Source organism: Mustela nigripes, chromosome 1, assembly GCF_022355385.1.
Source record: "Mustela nigripes isolate SB6536 chromosome 1, MUSNIG.SB6536, whole genome shotgun sequence".
Taxonomy (NCBI): domain Eukaryota; kingdom Metazoa; phylum Chordata; class Mammalia; order Carnivora; family Mustelidae; genus Mustela; species Mustela nigripes.
This window is the reverse complement of record NC_081557.1, coordinates 120,827,455-120,845,731: the sequence shown is the minus strand read 5'-3', so window position 1 is coordinate 120,845,731 and position 18,277 is coordinate 120,827,455. Positions and strand designations below refer to the sequence as shown.

Here is an 18,277-nt window from a genome sequence, read left to right as displayed (position 1 = left end):
TTTCTTCTTTATCCATGAGAGATAATTTTGCTGTATATAAAATTCTTAGTTGACAGGTTTGTTTTTTGCTTTCTTTACTTTAAATGTGTCAGCCCATGCCTTCTGACCTCCATGGTTTCTGAGATTAGCTGTTGATACTATTGAGGATCCCTTGTATTTGATGAGTCACTCCTCCCTGCTTTCAAGATTCTTTGGCTTTTGATGATTTGTCTGTAATGTGCCTTGATAGATCTTTTTGAGTTTATCCTACTTGAAACTTTTGAGCTTCTTAGGAGTGTAGTTTCATATCTTTCATCAAATTTGGGAAATTTTGGCCATTTTTTTCTTAAATTTTTTTTTCTACCCTTTATCTGTCTCATCTCCCTCTGAGACTTCCATTATGTGTATGTTAGTATGCTTCATGGTGTTTCAACAGGTCTCTTAGGTTCCTTGTTCTTTTTTCTTTCTGCTCCTTAGACTGGATAAATTCAATCACATTATCTTTAAGTTCACTGATTCTGTTTTCTGTCTGCTCAGATCTGCAATTGAACTCCTCTATTAAATTTTAAATATTTTTGCTACTGTACTTTTCAGCTCTAATATTTCTGTTCAGTTTCTTTTTATAATTTCTCTTTATTGACATTCCTCCTTTGTACATAGAGTGTTTGATTTCTTTTAGTTCTTGTTTTGAAGTATATATAACATTGTATAAATTTAAAGCATACAATATGTTGATTTGATAAATTTATATATTGTAATATGATTCACATTATGGCATTAATAACACCTCTAACATACCACATTATTATCATTTCTTTTTTGTGGTAGGATTAAGATCTAATCTTTTAGCAAGTTTGATGTTTATAATATTGCTGTCTATAATCACTATGCTGTGCATTAGATCTTCAAGAATTATTTATCTACAAGTTGCAAGTTTGTACCCTGGTACAGTATAGCTCCTATTCCTCCACCCTCCCAGCCCCTGGCAACTAACATTCAACTATTTTTTAAGGTTCTGTATATAAGTGATATCATACACCATTTGTCTTTGTCTGATTTTATCACCTAGCATAATGGCCTTAAGGTCCATCCGTGTTGCAAATGGCAAGATTTTTTTCTTTCCCATGGCTGAATAATACTCTGTTGCATGTACTGTATACCCTATACCACAATGGGTCCATTCACCCATTGACAGACACAAAAGTTGTTTTCATATTTTGGCTAGTGTCAATAATGCTGCAGTGAACATGGAGTAAATATATCTCTTCAGTGTCTTGTTTTCATGACTTTTGGATGTTTATACCCAGAAGAAGAATTACTGGATCATGTGATAATTCCTTTTTTTTTTTCCTCGTAATTCTGTTTTTAATTTTCTGATGACTCCATACTGTTTTCCAGAGGAGCAGCACCAATTTATATTCCCACCAGCATGCACAAGGGCTCCCTTTTCTCCACAGTCTTGCCAACACTTGTTCTTTTGTCTTCTTGCTGGTGGCCATACTAACATGTGCGAGGTCATATCATTGTGGTTTTGATTTCCATTTCCCCGATGAATAGTGATGTTGAACACCTTTTCATGTACCTGTTGGCTGTGTGGATATTTTCTTTGGAGAAATGTCAGTTTAGTCTCTCTGCCCATTTGTAATCATTGTTTTTTGTTACTCAGTTGTATGGTTAAGTATTATGGATATTAACCCCTTATTCATATATGAATTGCATATATTTTTTCCCATTCTGTAGGTTTTTTCATTGTTTTAATTATTTCTTTTGCTATAGAGAAGCTTCTTAATTGCAGTCCCCCTTATTTTTGCTTTTGTTGTTTGTGCTCCTTTGGTTCTTTGTCCATTGTTTCCTTCAGCTTCTGAGCATATTTAATACAGTTGATTTTGCCTGGTAATGCCAGTGTCTAGGCTTAAGCATAGCTTTTGTCAAATTCTTTTTTTCCTGGATTTTCTATTGTTGTTAAGATCTGCACATTTGAATATTATACAGGTCAGACTGTCCTCCTCTGTAGGGTTGCTTTTAAGGGCTACAGTCGTCCATTTGTGTAGTGACTTTTCCAAACTGTTTTTGTAAAGTTGATTCTTCATTGCATGTGGCCCCTGAAGTTTTTGTTCTCTCTGCAGTCAGCTTGTGACCCAACAGGGATTTTCTTAAATGTCTGGATCTTTAAAAGCGGGAGAGGGTAGTGTATGTCTCCTCAAATCTTACAATAAATACCCCAGGGAAGCCACAGCAAGGAGGGAACAGAACAAAAACACTAGTCCCCCCAAGAGCCTCCAAACCAAACAAAACATACAGCCTCACATTCTCAGAGAAAAGGGTTTATTGCCCACCATGGCTGCAGCCAGCTACATAGAAATCAGGAATAGTAGGTGCTTTGCATCTGCTGCTTTCCTGTCATAGTTGAGCAGCCCCTTCCTCAGGCACCCCCCTGGATGCTATAAAGTTCCATTGTCCCAAAATAGTTGGTTCTGTTTTTTTCCAGTTTAGTAGTAGATTCAGTGGAGCAACTGATCTCTGCAGTTTCCTACTCCACCATTTGCTCTTTTAAAGTCTGTTTTTTAAAAGACTATAAATAGAAGGGATCCCACTTCCTATACCAGGTTACCAATGGCACAGTCTTTAACTACTGTAGAGACACTAATGATTTGGGACATGAACAAAGTAGTGAGAATGATCTGTGACATACACATATTCTGCACTGATATGAACAGAGCCACTTGATTTCTGAATTAGAAGATTGTGGGTTCTCCTATATCAAACACCCTATGAAGGAAAAAAAAAACCTAAGAGCTATAGGATAACCAATCACCATCAGCCTACCCTAAGTTAACATAGTAGCTTTTAGCTTTTATTTAGATTCTCTGTGTCTGCTTTATAAGTTACCTACTTTTATTTTTTGTTCAATTTGTCTTTGTTCTTATCTTAGTATAGCCATTTCAGAATGGCTAGAGGAACTTTCAGGCCGCCTGGTAGCAGGTTGGGTCTTAGAGCTCTACTCAGGTAGTCTCTGTATCTTCCAAGATCATGGAGAATAAGGTACTAATGTGCTGTATTTTTGACTTGGAATAATCAACTGCTTTCAAGAACTAAGATTATCTGTGGGTAACTTTATAAGATTTTTTTTTTTTTTTTTTAGAATAAGGGAAGAAAACCTCTTTCAAAGATTTCAGGTCATTGAGTTTATTGGTTCATTTTCAAACGTTCGGAATAAAAGCCTTTTCCCCAACTCTCATATGTGTGCATTATTGAAGAGTGAAATATTGCCATCCAACTGAGATCAATGAGATGTAATAAAGTCTCATTTCAATAGCAAATGAATGAAACTAATGAATACATTTGCCTTGTATTAATGCTGCTAGGCACATATCAAGCACTCAATAAATAGTTGATTAATTGAACCCAAAACTAATTAAAACAGTTTCTTTATTTTTATTCCATGATTTTTTAAAAATGATCATGAATCATCATCTCAGTCTTTTGCGCCTAGTTGGAAAAATCAGATTTAAGTTTCAAAAGATAGATTTAGCATATTTTCTCTTTTCATGTTTGGCTCTAGGAATGTGATGTAGGCTGAATTTTAATTCAGTCCAACACATGACTAGCGATGAAGGGGACAGCCTTGTGTCTTAGCTGAGGTAGTGTCAAAGAACTGGAATGCTCCAGATTTCAAATTCATTTTCCTACTTCAGACATGAAAGCTTCTAAATTATCAGGTCAGAAATTTTCTTTCCTTGAAGAATTTTAGCAGATAAAACTCTTAATTTCTAGCTCCTAGTACATACTCAATAATTACATGATATTAAATATTTTTTCCTGTATTAAATCACATTAGTAATTTCATGTGCTTCCTTTGTCCAGTTGGAATCACTAAACCCAAGTTTTTCTGATATTCCACATACATGAGGCATATATTTCCTTATTTAATAAACAATAGTTAAAATTACCAAATCTTAACTAATCTGTCATTTTTAAAAGTTGACAGTAAACTGTAACAAATAGGACAGTTCATTAACTGCTAAACAAGAAATTGTTTAACCAATGCCTATGTCGTCCTTACTTAGGTCAAGAACATACGCAGCATCCATATAATAAGTACCCTCTCTTGACCCCTCCCATCATCCTCTCCTTCCACCTCCTTGCGTTCTTCCTTCTAGCAGCAGCCTGGCTTTTTTGGTATTTTCTTCCATGTATTCTTTTTATACTCCCATTACCTAACTATGAATCCCTAAACTGTAGTGTAGTTTTGTTGTTAGTTTTAGATAAATGAAATCATTTTAGTAAATTTGTTGTTCTGGCTGCTTGTGTGCAATATAATGAGATGAAGTCACGTTGTGTGTGGCTGTGTTCATTTTCACTCATTTTCATTGATATATAGGATTCCGTTATGCAAATATCTCACATTTTTTTTTTATTCTTGCTGGATATTTGTATAGCTTCAAGTTTGGGCTCATGAATATTCTTATATATGTATCGTGGGGCCCATGTGCAGACATGTTTGTGGGCAGTGCACTAAGAGTGGCTTGTTGGATTACAGAGAGTTACAGGTGTTTATAAGAATCTACAAAGTGGTTTCCTATACTGCTACCAATTTTTACTCCCACGAGGAATATGTAAGAGTTTTAGTTGTTCAGTATGTATGTGGTGGTATTTTCTGTAGTTTTAATCTTTATTTCCTGATGACTGATGTAGTTGACTGCCTTTTCATATGTTTATTGGTCATTTAGATATTTTTTGAACTTTCTCCATGTGTGATACTTTTTTAAAAATCCACAAGACATTATTACTAATATTATTGTTATATACATTTAATATTCATTTGGACTTACTGTTACATTTATTACTTTCTTTGCTCTTTATTTTCATTGATATATAGGATCCTATGATATGAATATATCACATTTTATCTGTTTTATTGTTGATGGGTAATCAGGTAATTTGCAAATACTATTTTCTTTATGCCTAAAGAATTTACTTTAGTGAACTAAATTTGATTATATGACGTGTCATTATCTGATTCTGTTCTTGAATGCAGTTTTCACTAAGAATTCTGGGTTTGTATTTTTTGGCTTTCAGCACCTTGAGACTTTTTCCACTGTCTTTGGCTTTTAATGATACAGTTAAGAACTCTCAGGTCTGTCTTCAGGATATCTCTCTGGCTGCTTTTATGATTTTGTTTTTTAATATTGTCTGGTTTAGAGTGTGTTTTCTGTAGTTTTACTATGGTGTTCCTGGGTATGGGTTTTCTATGCTTGGGTTTCTTTCATGGGGGAGTTGATTTTTTTCTTTTTTAAATGAGTAATTTTCAGCCTCTATCCCATATTGTCTCTATCCTATTTTCTCCCCACTTCCTGGAACTGCTGGTAAACATACATTAGACCTACTCATTATATCCATTGTGTCCCATACCCTCTTTCCCTACCCCCATTGCTTTGTTTCTCCATGTGTCATCATTGATAGTTTCTTCTAATTCGGTATAATCTACTGCTAAACTCACTCACTGATGCCTTAGTCCTCATTTTTCAGTTCTCTGATTCTAGTATCTTTTTCAACTGTTCTATCATGTTTTAGTTTTTTGTTGCTTTTAAATAGTCTTAAATTCAGTCTCTATCTCAGTGAACTGTAGGAAGCATAGTTCTTCTACAATTTGCATCAGAGGACCTCAGATCTGGAATACCTGCAGCCTTTTGTTACCCTGTTGCCTTGTTTAAAAGTATATCTCATCACTTCTTATTTGCAGAACATTTTATGAGAGAATTTGCTTTCAAGAATACTTCAAAACCTAGATGATGTTAGCTTCATCCAAGTAGGATCTCTGTTTCCTTTAGCCAGGGCATCTAAGAGCACTAGTTGTCCAAGAACAAGGCTTGAGGTTTATCCAGGTCATGTGAATGACCCCCCCCCCCCAGCAGTCCCTCTCTCCACTTCAAAGTTGAACCTTTCAGAGACAATCCAGAAAGGGAATTGTTACCCTGGAGTCTGTGCCTTTACCAGGCTCTGGATTCAGACTCTTTTCTTTTCCTTCATCTTCTTGAATCTTAGAAGCAACTCTGGCTTTCAGTTACTCCCACAGTGCAGAGCACCTTTCATGGAGAGGAGTGAGATGAGCAGTATTATAGCTAGTTCTCTGCTTCTGGTGGCCACATGACTCCTACCCAGTCCCACTTTTCTCCATCTGTTCTCTGTAGATCTCAGCTGCCCTTCCTGGATTGGCAACCACCACCAAGGTAGAAGTCTACTCCCTTCTTAAAGCTCACCTTTTCTCCTTATTCTCTGCCTGATAATAACTATTAGACCTTTGGTGTTTTGTTTTTTGAATTTGTCTAAATTTTTAGATTGTTCTTAGCTGGCAAGTTGATCTTAATCATTTAGTGTGCCACAGTCCAGCCTGAAGTCACCTTGTTTTCTATAAGTTTCATACTCCTCCTGACTTGACTGCCCTTCCTCTGGGATCTCGGTTCCATCATTTTTCCATCTTTGTTGCTCCCCCCCCACACACACACGTTTTCCCTCCAAACTCCTTATGGTATTTTTCTTCATTTTAGAAAGGGTGACAATTTATCAAGTAGTTACTGAAAAGTAACAGTAGGTCTCACACTTGTAAGCCTTGTCTGCTTACAAAGTTTGTTATTGCCTATGTTATCAGACCGTTTTATGTAACTTTTCTTACTGAGCCCTATTAGTGAGGTGAAAATAAGGTCACTGTGTTTATTTCATCTAGTGATTTATCAAAAATGATACTGACAAACTAGACACAGGTATGAGAGGTAAGTTGATGAAGACAAGCCAGTTAGTTGTCCATTCTGTGCAGCTACTAGAGCAGACTTGACGTTTAAAGCCAGAGTGGGGGAGGTGGCTGGGGCACTTATCTACAATACCCAGTGCTACCCCAGCTATAGCTTAGCAGAAATACTGTGAGCTGTGGAGACAAGGGACCTGGGTCTGAATTATGGTTCCGTTTCCTAACTCTGTGACCTTTTGTTAGCGCCCTTTCTGGAACTCACATTCCTCATAAGATAGTAATTCCAGTCTTGTTAGGTTTTGTGTGTGTGTGTGTGTGTGTGTGTGTGTGTGTGTGTTGGCAGGGGGCGGGGGGAGTCTGTTGTTTAAGATTTTATTTACTTTAGAGCGAGAGCATGCTGGGGAGCCGGGGAGGGGTAAAAGGAGAGGGAGAAATCTCAAGTGGATTCTGTGCTGAGCAGGGAGCCTGACATGAGGCTTGATCCCAGGATCCTGACTTCATGACCTGAGCTGAAGCCAAGAGTCAGACGCTTAACCACCTGAGCCATCCAGGTGCCCCTTTGTTAGGTGTTTGAGTTAGTAGGTCAGATATCTAGATGCAATGCCTGGCATTTCTAAATGCTAAATTCCTCCTCCCGCTTTATACTGTAACGTTGTTGGGCTTCCTTTGTTTTGAAATGGAGTTAGGTGGGGTGTAGGCTCATCTCCTGCTCCTGACTTACTTTCTCTCTTAAAGGGAATATGTGTTTTCAGTTTTCTCAGCCTCTGCTTTGGTGGAGGATTTATCCTTTTAGAAGGAAAGGGCTGCAGTAATACGAAGAAGAAAAGAGCTACTTTGTACCCAATTCAGGGACCACACTGACTAGTTTACTCCTTTTGCTTACTTCTTCCCCCCGCCTTTGTTTTCTAAAATAGAATCAGAGTGGAATTTAACAGATTTGTTCCATTTTCCTCTTTTATTAATCTTAAGATTTTGTGATTTTTATTCCCCCACTTGTACTAAAGATCATTAAACAACCCGTAATTAAGCTACTCCTTAGTCAGTGGCTGAGGCAGTGGCATGTAGGTACACACTTCGTGATTTCCTTTCTTTCCTCAGTATTAAGAATATGCAAAACTTAAGCTAAATGGTATGCATTTTTCAAAGAAAGAAAGGAGAGGGGGTCAGAAAAGTGGAGGCATTTTCACCCACTGTGAGGGGTTTGAGGCTTGAAGGTATTGGGTACAGAAAAAGGATCAGAGAAATACTCTATCCCCTGGTTTCCCCTAAGTGATAGGGTCCTAGGAGGTAGGCAGCTCATGGCAGCCAGCCTTGGAGCAATTAGCTGGAGATCACAGTTGGGTAAGGAGCACTTCCACATAGTGCTGACCAGCTCTCTCTTCCTGTCACCCCATCAGAGTGCATGGCATCCCAGGTCTTTACCTCTGTCCTGGGGCTGCATTCTGTGTAAAGTTCCTGCACACAAGTAACCAGGTTTATGTTCTCCTCCAAAAGAGCTATAGATCCTGGGGCACAGGTGAAAGCCAGGAGGGTAACTATAGAGGCTGGTCGCTGAAACCGAATCACAGAGTATCACTCCAACACATTTCAAGATACTCTTCTTTCACCATATCTCATCATCATCAGAGCCTGCAAAGTGGTGAAGATAGAACATTTATCCAGCCTCTGAGAGTAGGAAAGAGGCCCCCAAGATCTACGTAACTTCTGGTTGTGGGTTACAGAACTTGGAGGATGAAAGGAAGCAGGCATTTGGCCCACCCCCACTACTCCCCATCCTGACTGCTCTGCTGACAACTGGCCATAGGGCACCCTGAGGGCTGCTGTGTGTCTGTGCAAGTCCTGCTCGTTCCCCAGCCCAAGGCTTTGCAGACCCAAGAACTCAGTTACATGCACAGCCCACTGCATCTCTCCTCAAGGGCAGGAGCAGCTTTAACGCTGAGGCCTGTGACACAGCCTGCCGACGTCAGTCTGGGAGGCTGGCTGACGTCAGTTGTGACACGTAATTGCTTGTTGTTGGCCGAATAACAAGAGGAAAGTTACTGTGACAGGACTGTTTAGAGCCCTGCTCAGCACGGAGTGGGGATGGGAGCAGGTGTGACCTGCACCCAGTCTGGGTGATGGTGTGTTCTCCTTCAAGCTGGCTAAGAGCACTAATGCTTTTGGCAGTCTGTTCTGCAGATTGTAGAAAGGGGGGGGGGGCGGCACATAGAAATACAAATGGGGAGTATTTTTGCTTAGTTGGTTAATACCCAGTGGAGGTCAGACTTCTCTCCCCCAAATTCTTAAAAGTTCTCAGAGCCTTCGGGCGCCTGGGTGGCTCAGTGGGTTAAGCCGCTGCCTTCGGCTCAGGTCATGATCTCAGGGTCCTGGGATCGAGTCCCGCATCGGGCTCTCTGCTCAGCAGGGAGCCTGCTTCCTCCTCTCTCTCTTTCTGCCTGCCTCTCTGCCTACTTGTGATCTCTCTCTGTCAAATAAATAAATAAAATCTTTAAAAAAAAAAAAGTTCTCAGAGCCTCCAGAAGTAGATTTTCCATCTCAGTGCTACTGCATGTTACTGAAAACAAAGAAAGGAGCTTGAAAGTATACCTTTCCTTCAAAAAAGCACAAAGCCTAAATGTGTCTTCTCAAGCTGGTAATGATTTCTAGGGTGTGTGCCCTGTATACAGGCAGAAAGGGAGAGCTCAGGGAGTCTGTATGCTCACTGGGAGTCACGACTGAGGAAGGCTTCATTGTGCCCCTGTAGACCTGTTCTTCTCAGCAACGTGCTTAGGAAATCTGGACACCCTCAAGGTGAGGAACTTTTGCAGTTATCCGAGGCCTGGCTAGTCCTGTCTGGGAGCGGCTTCTGTGTCACCTCTGCTGCTGGTTGTGGTGGATAGATACGGGTTGTAGCATGTCTCAGGAAGTAAAGTCCACTGATCAACAGGACATCTTCAGTCTGGAAATTGATGGTGAAGAAAATATCATCATCTTTATTTGAAAGAAGGCAATTAAACTATGTCTCCAGTGACAAAGCTGAGCAAAACTGGAAGGAAACAGATGTATTATGTGACTTCCTCTGAGTAGAAAGCTGGAAGCATTAACAATCTGGCGGATGAACTGATAATTGTTGAAGGAGCTGGGTAATGGGTATGTGGAGGTTCAATATACTATCATTTTTACTTTTATATATCTGAAATTCTTCATAGTGGATTAAGTCCATGGAAAATGGCATCTGCTTTGTGAAATTAGAATATATAAAAAAACAAATATTTCTTTAAAAATTGGGGGCAGTTTTATTAGATATAATAGTATAAATTGAAAAACAGACTCTTAATCTTTAACATAACAAGGTGGAAAATTTGTAACTTGACGAAGAAGTCCTGCCCTTAATGCCTTTTACATTGAGTCATTCCCACTGACTGGGCACCTAACAACACAGTGGCAGTTTTTTCTTTTTCTTTTTTTAAAGACATCCCCCAGGAGCACAGTTCTCTGTATGTATACCACATAATAACTGTGAATACAGTACAGTATATCTGTAAGCATTCATTGCATGTTCATGATATGCCAGGCGCTTATTAAGCCCTAATGATGGAAGTCATGGACTTTAAAGAGCTTACATTCTGGGAGGGGAGCTAGACATGCAAGTAAAATAAAGCACAGCATGATTACCAAAACAACAGGGCGGTAAGGAAGGGATGAAGCTAGCATAGAAAGAGGGGCTATGATTTCTTGCTTCTTTGTGGATAGTGGATGTATGTGCAAGAGTCTCCTGGTGGTTTGTCCAAGTGGGCGGTTCAGTGTGAAGTGGGCCGCTCATCCTATTCCTTCTACCTTATTTTACTGAATTCTCTAGACAAATTGATCTCTCAAAATACATTGAAACAGGGGCGCCTGGGTGGCTCAGTGGGTTAAAGCCTCTGCCTTCGGCTCAGGTCATGGTCTCAGGGTCCTAGGACCGAGCCCCACATCGGGCTCTCTGCTCAGCGGGGAGTCTGTTTCCTCCTCTCTCTCTCTGCCTGCCTCTCTGACTACTTGTGATCTGTCAAATAAATAAGTAAAAATCCTTAAAAAAAAAAAAATACATTGAAACATCTATTAAATGGAGTGTCCCTCTGAAGCTTTATTTTTTTAATTGAGATACGTATACGTGTTAAGCACACCACTTAATTTTTTTAATTTTAATTTTTTTTATTTTTTTTTATAAACATATAATGTATTATTAGCCCCAGGGGTACAGGTCTATGAATCGCCAGGTTTACACACTTCACAGCACTCACCATAGCACATACCCTCCCCAATGTCCATAACCCCACCACTCTCTTCCTACCTCCCTCCCCCCGGCCACTCTCAGTTTGTTTTGTGACATTAAGAGTCTCTTATGGTTTGTCTCCCTCCCAAGCCCATCTTGTTTCATTTTTTTCTTTTCCTACCCTCCAAATCCCCCACATTGCATCTCCATTTTCTCATATCAGGGAGATCATATGATAGTTGTCTTTCTTCGATTGACTTATTTCGCTAAGCATAATACCCTCTAGTTCCATCCATGTCGTCACAAATGGCAAGATTTCCTTTCTTTTGATGGCTGCATAGTATTCCATTGTATATATATATACCACATCTTCTTTATCCATTCATCTGTTGATGGACATCTAGGTTCTTTCCATAGTTTGGCTATTGTGGACATTGCTGCTATAAACATTCAGGTGCACGTGTCCCTTTGGATCACTACATTTGTATCTTTTAGGGTAAATACCCAGTAGTGCAATTTCTGGGTTGTAAGGTAGCTCTGTTTTCAGCTTTTTGAGGAACCTCCATGCTCTTTTCTAGAGTGGCTGCACCAGCTTGCATTCCCACCAGCAGTGTAGGAGGGTTCCCCTTTTTCTGCATCCTCACCAGCATCTGTCATTTCCTGACTTGTTAATTTTAGCCATTCTGACTGGAAGCACACCACTTAATTTTTACATTTAGCTACATGTTCCGATGTAGCTACTAGATTTAGAACATTTTCAGCACTCCAGAAAGACTTTGTTCCCTCATTCAGTCCATACTGTCTTCCATATGAAACCAGTACTCTGACCTCTAGGACGATAAAATTAGTTTTGCCTCTGTCTGAACATTGTGTTAACAGGTGAACTGATGTTAACCTTTTATATCTGGTTTCTTTCATATACATTAGGTCTGTGAGGTTCATCCATGTTCTTACAGAGAAAGTTCCTTTTTCAATGCTGTTTAGTATTCTGTTATGTGAAAATACAGTTTATCCATTCTGTTGATAGATATTTGGGATATTTCCTGTTTGGATATTATAAATTATATCTTTTGTTGGATGTAAGCATTCATTTCTCTTTTCACTCAGGAGCAGAATTGCTAGGTTATAGGATATGCTTACAGATACAGAACTTTAGAAGAGGTTGTGTACCTCTGGGGGTCTGAGCTGCCACCTGACCTGTGCAGTGTTTTTGTTTTCCCCTTGCTCTACCCTAAGTCACAGTGTTGAACAGAAGTAATGATTAGAACAGAGACACGGTACAATTATGCGAGATGGAGTATTAGTAATCCTTGATTTCAAGGGGAAAGTCTCCAGTGACCTGTTCTCACGGGTCAGTTTTGTGACTTTTGTCATGCCAGCTTTAGTTCCATTTTCTAAACACTTGAAAAATTTTGAAGGGGATGGGAAACAAAACATGGTGGGAAGGCCTATTTCTAAATAGCAAATGTTTGGACTAAAGAACTAAGCTAGACTTGAAAGAGCTAACAATTATTTGATTCCAGGCACAGGCCTCTGCACTAGAAATACACTTGATCAACAAGGTAAATAGAACTTCCATCACACAGGGAGGCAAGCAGCACATAGTCAACCGGGGGGTGGGGAGAGCCGTGGGCGGCAAAGCACCATAAAGACACATGTTGTTGTTTTCACTCACATTGCACACAGTGCTCTGTGAATACTTACATTACCGACACCAGAGGCAGCAGTTTTCCACACATCAAGCAATTCTGCAATACCAGCTGTAATTCAACTCCATTCCAACACTGTCTCCCTGGAGTTAGCATCAGATCCCACGGGCTAAGGGCTCAAGCCTGCAAGAATGTCTTTACTTCAGATGCCCATTGCAAGTCCAGCTTGTTACCTGTGTGACCTATAAATGGAAGTTTGCATTACCCCCCTCCTCAGGTTCAACTAATTTGGTAGGGGGAACAGCATAAGCAAAGAGACCTGGTAGCAAGAGAAAGAGCCAGACATGCAGAGAGCCTGGAAAAATTTTAGATTCACCAAGGCTGAAGCGCATAATGTTAGGGAGAGAGTTGTAGCAAGAGATGAAGCTAGAAATATAAGCAGTTACCAGTTCACAAAAAACTTTTAAAAGAGTAACAACAGCAGCCAGTGTTTCTGAGGAATCGGCCTTTTTCAGACTCTGAACTAATCACATTTCATAGACAGTCTCGTTTAATACTTGACACCCTTAAAACTTAAGTATGTTATTACAGATGATCAAATAATAGGGAAGTTAAGTAAGTGGCGCAGGCCACAGACCTATACAATGACAGGTCTAGGTCTCAGACCCATAGCGGACTGATCCAAAGTCCATCCTCTTAACCACCCCTGGAGATACTGCCTGAGTTACTGTGCTCTATCCTCTTAGGAGCTCAGCGTCTTATGTGTAAGACTGTTTTTACTTTAGGAACACCACTTAGGATAGTGTTTCTCTAAAGAAACTAAGTTCCTGGATCTTTAGTACTGACTTAAATCAGCTACGTTGTTTAAATGCGTGCAAACTTAAAACTGGTATGAACTCCTCGTACTTACACTGCTCATACATGAAAGTAAATATGCCAGTTAAGACAAACAAAACTTTAGTAAAGTGCAAATTGAGTAGCATTGATTTAATGTGACCAATATTTTGCTGAAATTGTCACTCACGCTGCGGAGGCTGGCACAGACACTAAAGTGCAGCTCTTCCTTCCGGGCCCTTTTCCTCCGGGCATTCCGTGCAGACCCCGTTTCCCACGACTCTTCTCACAGCTTCCTGGAAACGCTACTGCTGTTTGGCTCCATTGAGAGTGTGGACATTTCTCACACAGATCCACCTCCTCTCACAGGGAGGTGTCCTCAGGATTGCAACACGCGAGGCTCTGAAATACAGTTTCTGTGTTTTAATACAGCTTGAATTCAAAATAATAAAAATGTTCCAAACTTGTTAAGGTAAGATTCAGTCTGGACTGGAATTTGGTCTGTGAATGAGTGGAAGAGGGCAGCTGTGAGGGGGGAGTTTGCTGGCTTTTGAGGGTTTTACGAAAGTTAGACTTTGTAGACTTTTCTTAACTTCAGTTTTCTGCTGCTTCACAGGGGTCGGCACCAGGAATTATTACAGAAAGATTGGCTACAGATTACAAGGTCCATACATGGTAAAGACACTAAAGTAATGGCCACACCAGCTCACCTTGATGCAGTCTCCTCCCGGCAGAAAATAAAAATTCAAGATATTTTGAATACTCAGCAGAGAGGCTGAGCTAAACAAATGGACCCAGCCTGTCTCCCTGGCAAGGAGCTTCTCCCTCATCCTACAGCTGCGGAGACTGGAATCTGCTCGCAGGGCCAGGCTGGGTGTCTGCTGACCAAGCCCACCGAGCTTCGGTGCTCAGAGCTCCCGTTCGCCCTCCTCTGCATCTTCTCAAGTCACATATCCAGTTCCTAAAGTCTGCATGAAGCCTCCAGTTGACTTGCCTTGACTCATGCACAGTGACGAAAGCAAAGTAACTCATTTGGACACCAGCATTCGTGAAATAAAGCTAGCTATTGTCATTCAAGGAATAAACTTAGGAGTAGGTTATTTATGTCCTGTAAGGACAGAAGGATTGGAACATGGGAAAACTGTTTGACTTTGATCTCTGTCCTTTTATTTGATATAAATTCCGGCACAAGAAAATGAGCTTTTGTTTTAATGGAAATCACTCTGATTCCTGTGCTGATATTTGAAAGAACAGTGTGATGGGGAGAGAGGAACTGAAGTTGTCAGTTGGTGTTTCCAGCCTGAAACCAGCCTTCCTCACTTGGGAGTCTGCCATCTGCAATGGGCCGTTATAGACAACCTTTGTTTCACAATTTGTCTTGTCTGTACTCTCTTGACCCCTACAAAGCAGCGAGGGCACCACTTCTCCCCAGAAGTGGCTTCCCCTGTTGTCTGTCCTGAGCAGGGAGAGTCTGAGCCGCCCTGCCTGGGCAGGAGTGGCTCTGAGTCCAGATGCGCTTCCACAGAAGCCATTTCCTGCACCATAATTCTTTAAGATGGGTTTCGGTTTGCTTTAACAGAAGAAAGGTAAGAGTTACATGCCCTTGAAAGCAAAAATGTGGGAAACAAGCCCAAATCTAAAAATAGGGAAAAGACTGGTTTTTTCAAAGGTTCATATTCTAGAACTGCCTCTTTGTAACTTCCAGGTGATCTTTGAGGGAGACTCTGCCTGGAGATGGCCAGTTCTTCAGAGCATGGCTTACCCCTCTGCCCTCAGCTTCTGTGGCATTTTACAAAGGTTTAGTAAATGGAATTAATTCCCCTGAAAGGTTCGAAAAATAAAATCTTCAGCCTACAGAGAGGAATCATACAAGGTGTTTCTCCTTTCCCTGTTACACACATAGTGACATTTGCTGTGAATTCGTGACGCCGCTGACTTCCTCTGGGTGCCACGTACTGTTTCATTTGGCAGCCACACAGCGCTTAACCTGGGTGTTCTCAGGGGCGCACTGTGTAATCTAGCTACTTCTCACTTTTGCTTGTTTTTCCTCCAAAATTGAAATTGTTAAACTCACGGTGCGTACACTGCACTAGCTGTTAGTACACGTAACGGGGGGCAAGGGAATGGAGAGCACACTGGCCCAGCCTTGCCTCTGCCTGCAGTGTGGCCGCAGCTTCCACAAGAGCTTCTGTGCCTCCAGTTGCTCGTCCTCAGTGTCCTGCTGCCCTAAAGGGATCCACACGTGTAATGTACAAACTGGTCCCTTATAAAATTGTAAAAAGGCTTATTTTAAAGTAATAACTCAGAGCAAGATTTTAAGACGAAATTCCCTAAGAACGTGCCCATTTCTGGTGGCTGTCAGCCAGTGTCCCATCTGGGTTTTCATCTCAGGCACAGGAAAATAGCTTGCTTTCTAGCTCATCCTCAGCCTTCCTTGGAGTGAGTCTCCTAAGCTTGTGTAAAAGCTGCAGAACTTTTAAAGCTACGAGGGTTAGAGGGAGAGCAGGCAGAACTCTTGCGGCCTCTCCTGCCAGGAGAGGCTTCAGCTGCTCTTCTGACTGCCCAAGGCTTTTCCTGGCGAGTGTGGTGCTCGGCGCCTCCACAGCCTGGCCCTCTCAAAAACGTACCCCTCGGTCCCACGGGCTGCTTCTTGAGAAGGGTCAGCCGGGCAGGACCTGCCAGCCTCAGCACGGAAGCTTTAAAGCTTGTGTTTCTGATCCATATTGAACATACCTTAGTAACCACCTCAAGCCTAGTCAAATAGCTCTGCTTTTAGTTCCCCTTGTTAACTCCCCTGGGTATTAAGCCATATCAAAAACAGACTGAAATCTGAGTAGAAAATAGATTTTAAAAATAGGTTATCACCAAGTGAAGGAGCCTGGTAAAGATATGGTTTCTTAAAGTTGAGAATGGATCAGATCCCTTTAATGGAAAGATTTCTACTGACCCAAAGGAATAACTTAAAAGTACAACTTAAGAACTAAAACCTGTTCTAGGAAAATAGCTTCAGATTGCAAATTTCTATTTCCAAAGGTATGTGGGTATACCTGTTTTAGAGATTATCATCTAATCGAAAGCACAATTTGTTCATAAAGAACTTACAAACCCCTGAGTTTAAGAAAGAGCTCAAGACCTTGATTCTGAAAACCCTGAGGCTCTGGGGATGCCCCCTTCACCTTTTGAGCTGCATTTAAAGATTTATTTACTTACTTGAGAGAGAGAGTGTTGGGGGCAGGGGAGAGGGAGAACAAGTTTTAAGCAGACTCTGTGCCAAGCACAGAGCCCAGTGTGGGGCTCGATCTCATGACGAGATCACAACCTGAGCCGAAATCAAGAGTCAATCACTTAACTGGGCCAGCCAGGCACCCCTACGATCCCTGTTCTAATGGGAGATAAACACCCAGCTCCTTGGGCAAGTGCGAGGATCAGATGTGGTCATACTGGAGAAACAACGCATAACCATGACATTCTCATATATAAACAGTTGTTACTCTAGTGAATGGACTTCTCGACAGGAGCGTGACCTCGGGCACGTAAACTTCCTCTGCTTCTCAGCAAGTTCCCAAAGATGACAGTCACTCCCTCCTGCGGTAGTTGTGCGAATTAAATAAGCTCATGTATGTGAGGCTCTTAGTACACGGTCTGTTCAACATAAAACACTGCCAGTACTAGGCGTTATTACATCTAACAAAGTGTAGTCTTTGGCCCATTTTAAAAAGGGAGTTTCATATCTGTTGGCAATAAAATGTGGCTTTTTGCTAGAATCTCTAAATTTTGCTAGAAGCCAGTCAGGAAAATAATACCTCTGGTGCTCTGAGACCTTTTGTCCCATCCTCTAGTTGGTCCTTCTAGCTTATTCATCTAAGTCTAGGGTTGCAAACTCTCAGATCCATGCCTGGAGGGACAAGAGACTCGCTGAGATTGAAGCAGCAAAAAGCATTTTAAAATAGCACTGTAGGGACGCCTGGGGGGTTAAGCCAGTGGGTTAAGCCTCTGCTTTCCGCTCAGGTCCTGATCTCCGGGTCCTGGGATGGAGCCCCACATCTGGTTCCCTGCTCAGCAGGACACTGCTTCTCCCTTCTCTCTGCCCCTCTACTCTGCTCATGCTCTCTCACACTCTCTCTCAGATAAGTAAATAAAATCTCCAAAAAATATAAAATTAAAATATCACTGTAATTCTGAGAGCTTCCCAGGATGTTGTCCAGTACCAGTATGGCCTCCAGTCCCCCCGTGTGTGCTGGTGGCTGTGCGTTCAGGGAGACCCTCCGAGGGAGTTGGGGAGCGGCATAGTGCCACACTTCTGTGTATGCCAGCAATGCATTTGTGTTTCATTCTGGGCAGGCTGTTTCAAGAACTAAGTTTACAGACTCTTCAAAGAAACTGATTTTAACATCGACAGTCAAACTCATGCCCATTAGAAATAACAAACTGGGGGCACCTGGGTGGCTCAGTAGGTTGGGCCTCTGCCTTCAGCTCAGGTCGTGGTCTCAGGGTCCTGGGATCGAGCCCCGCATCGGGCTCTCTGCTCGGCGGGGGGCCTGCTTCTCCCTTCTCTCTGCCTGCCTCTCTGTCTACTTGTGATCTCTCTCTATCAAATAAATAAATAAAATTTAAAAAAAAAAAAAAGAAAGAAATAACAAACTGGCTGCTTTTTTATGTCCGAACATGTATGATTGCTCTTGCATCTCTTCACAAGCCTAGAATACCCTCGTGGTCCATCTGGAAAACTCCCTCAAGGGAAGGAGCTAGGATCTGCTGAGCCCCACAGGGCTGGGCCCTGCCTTGGGCCCTTCCCACGCCTGATGAGGCAGTCCTCACCCAAAGGGGAATGCCACA

The 18,277-nt window shown here is 41.5% G+C and overlaps 1 protein-coding gene across 1 annotated transcript in view; it reads left to right on the top strand.

The window, feature by feature from the left end:
- Positions 1-18,062, top strand: part of ELP3 (elongator acetyltransferase complex subunit 3) — a 109,423-nt gene extending 91,361 nt beyond the window's left edge. The window contains exon 15 of the mRNA XM_059372634.1: positions 14,058-18,062. Within this exon, the coding sequence (XP_059228617.1) occupies positions 14,058-14,134 (77 nt within the window). The 3' untranslated portion in view covers positions 14,135-18,062. The remainder of the gene's footprint in view (positions 1-14,057) is intronic.
- Positions 18,063-18,277: the final 215 nt, after the last annotated feature.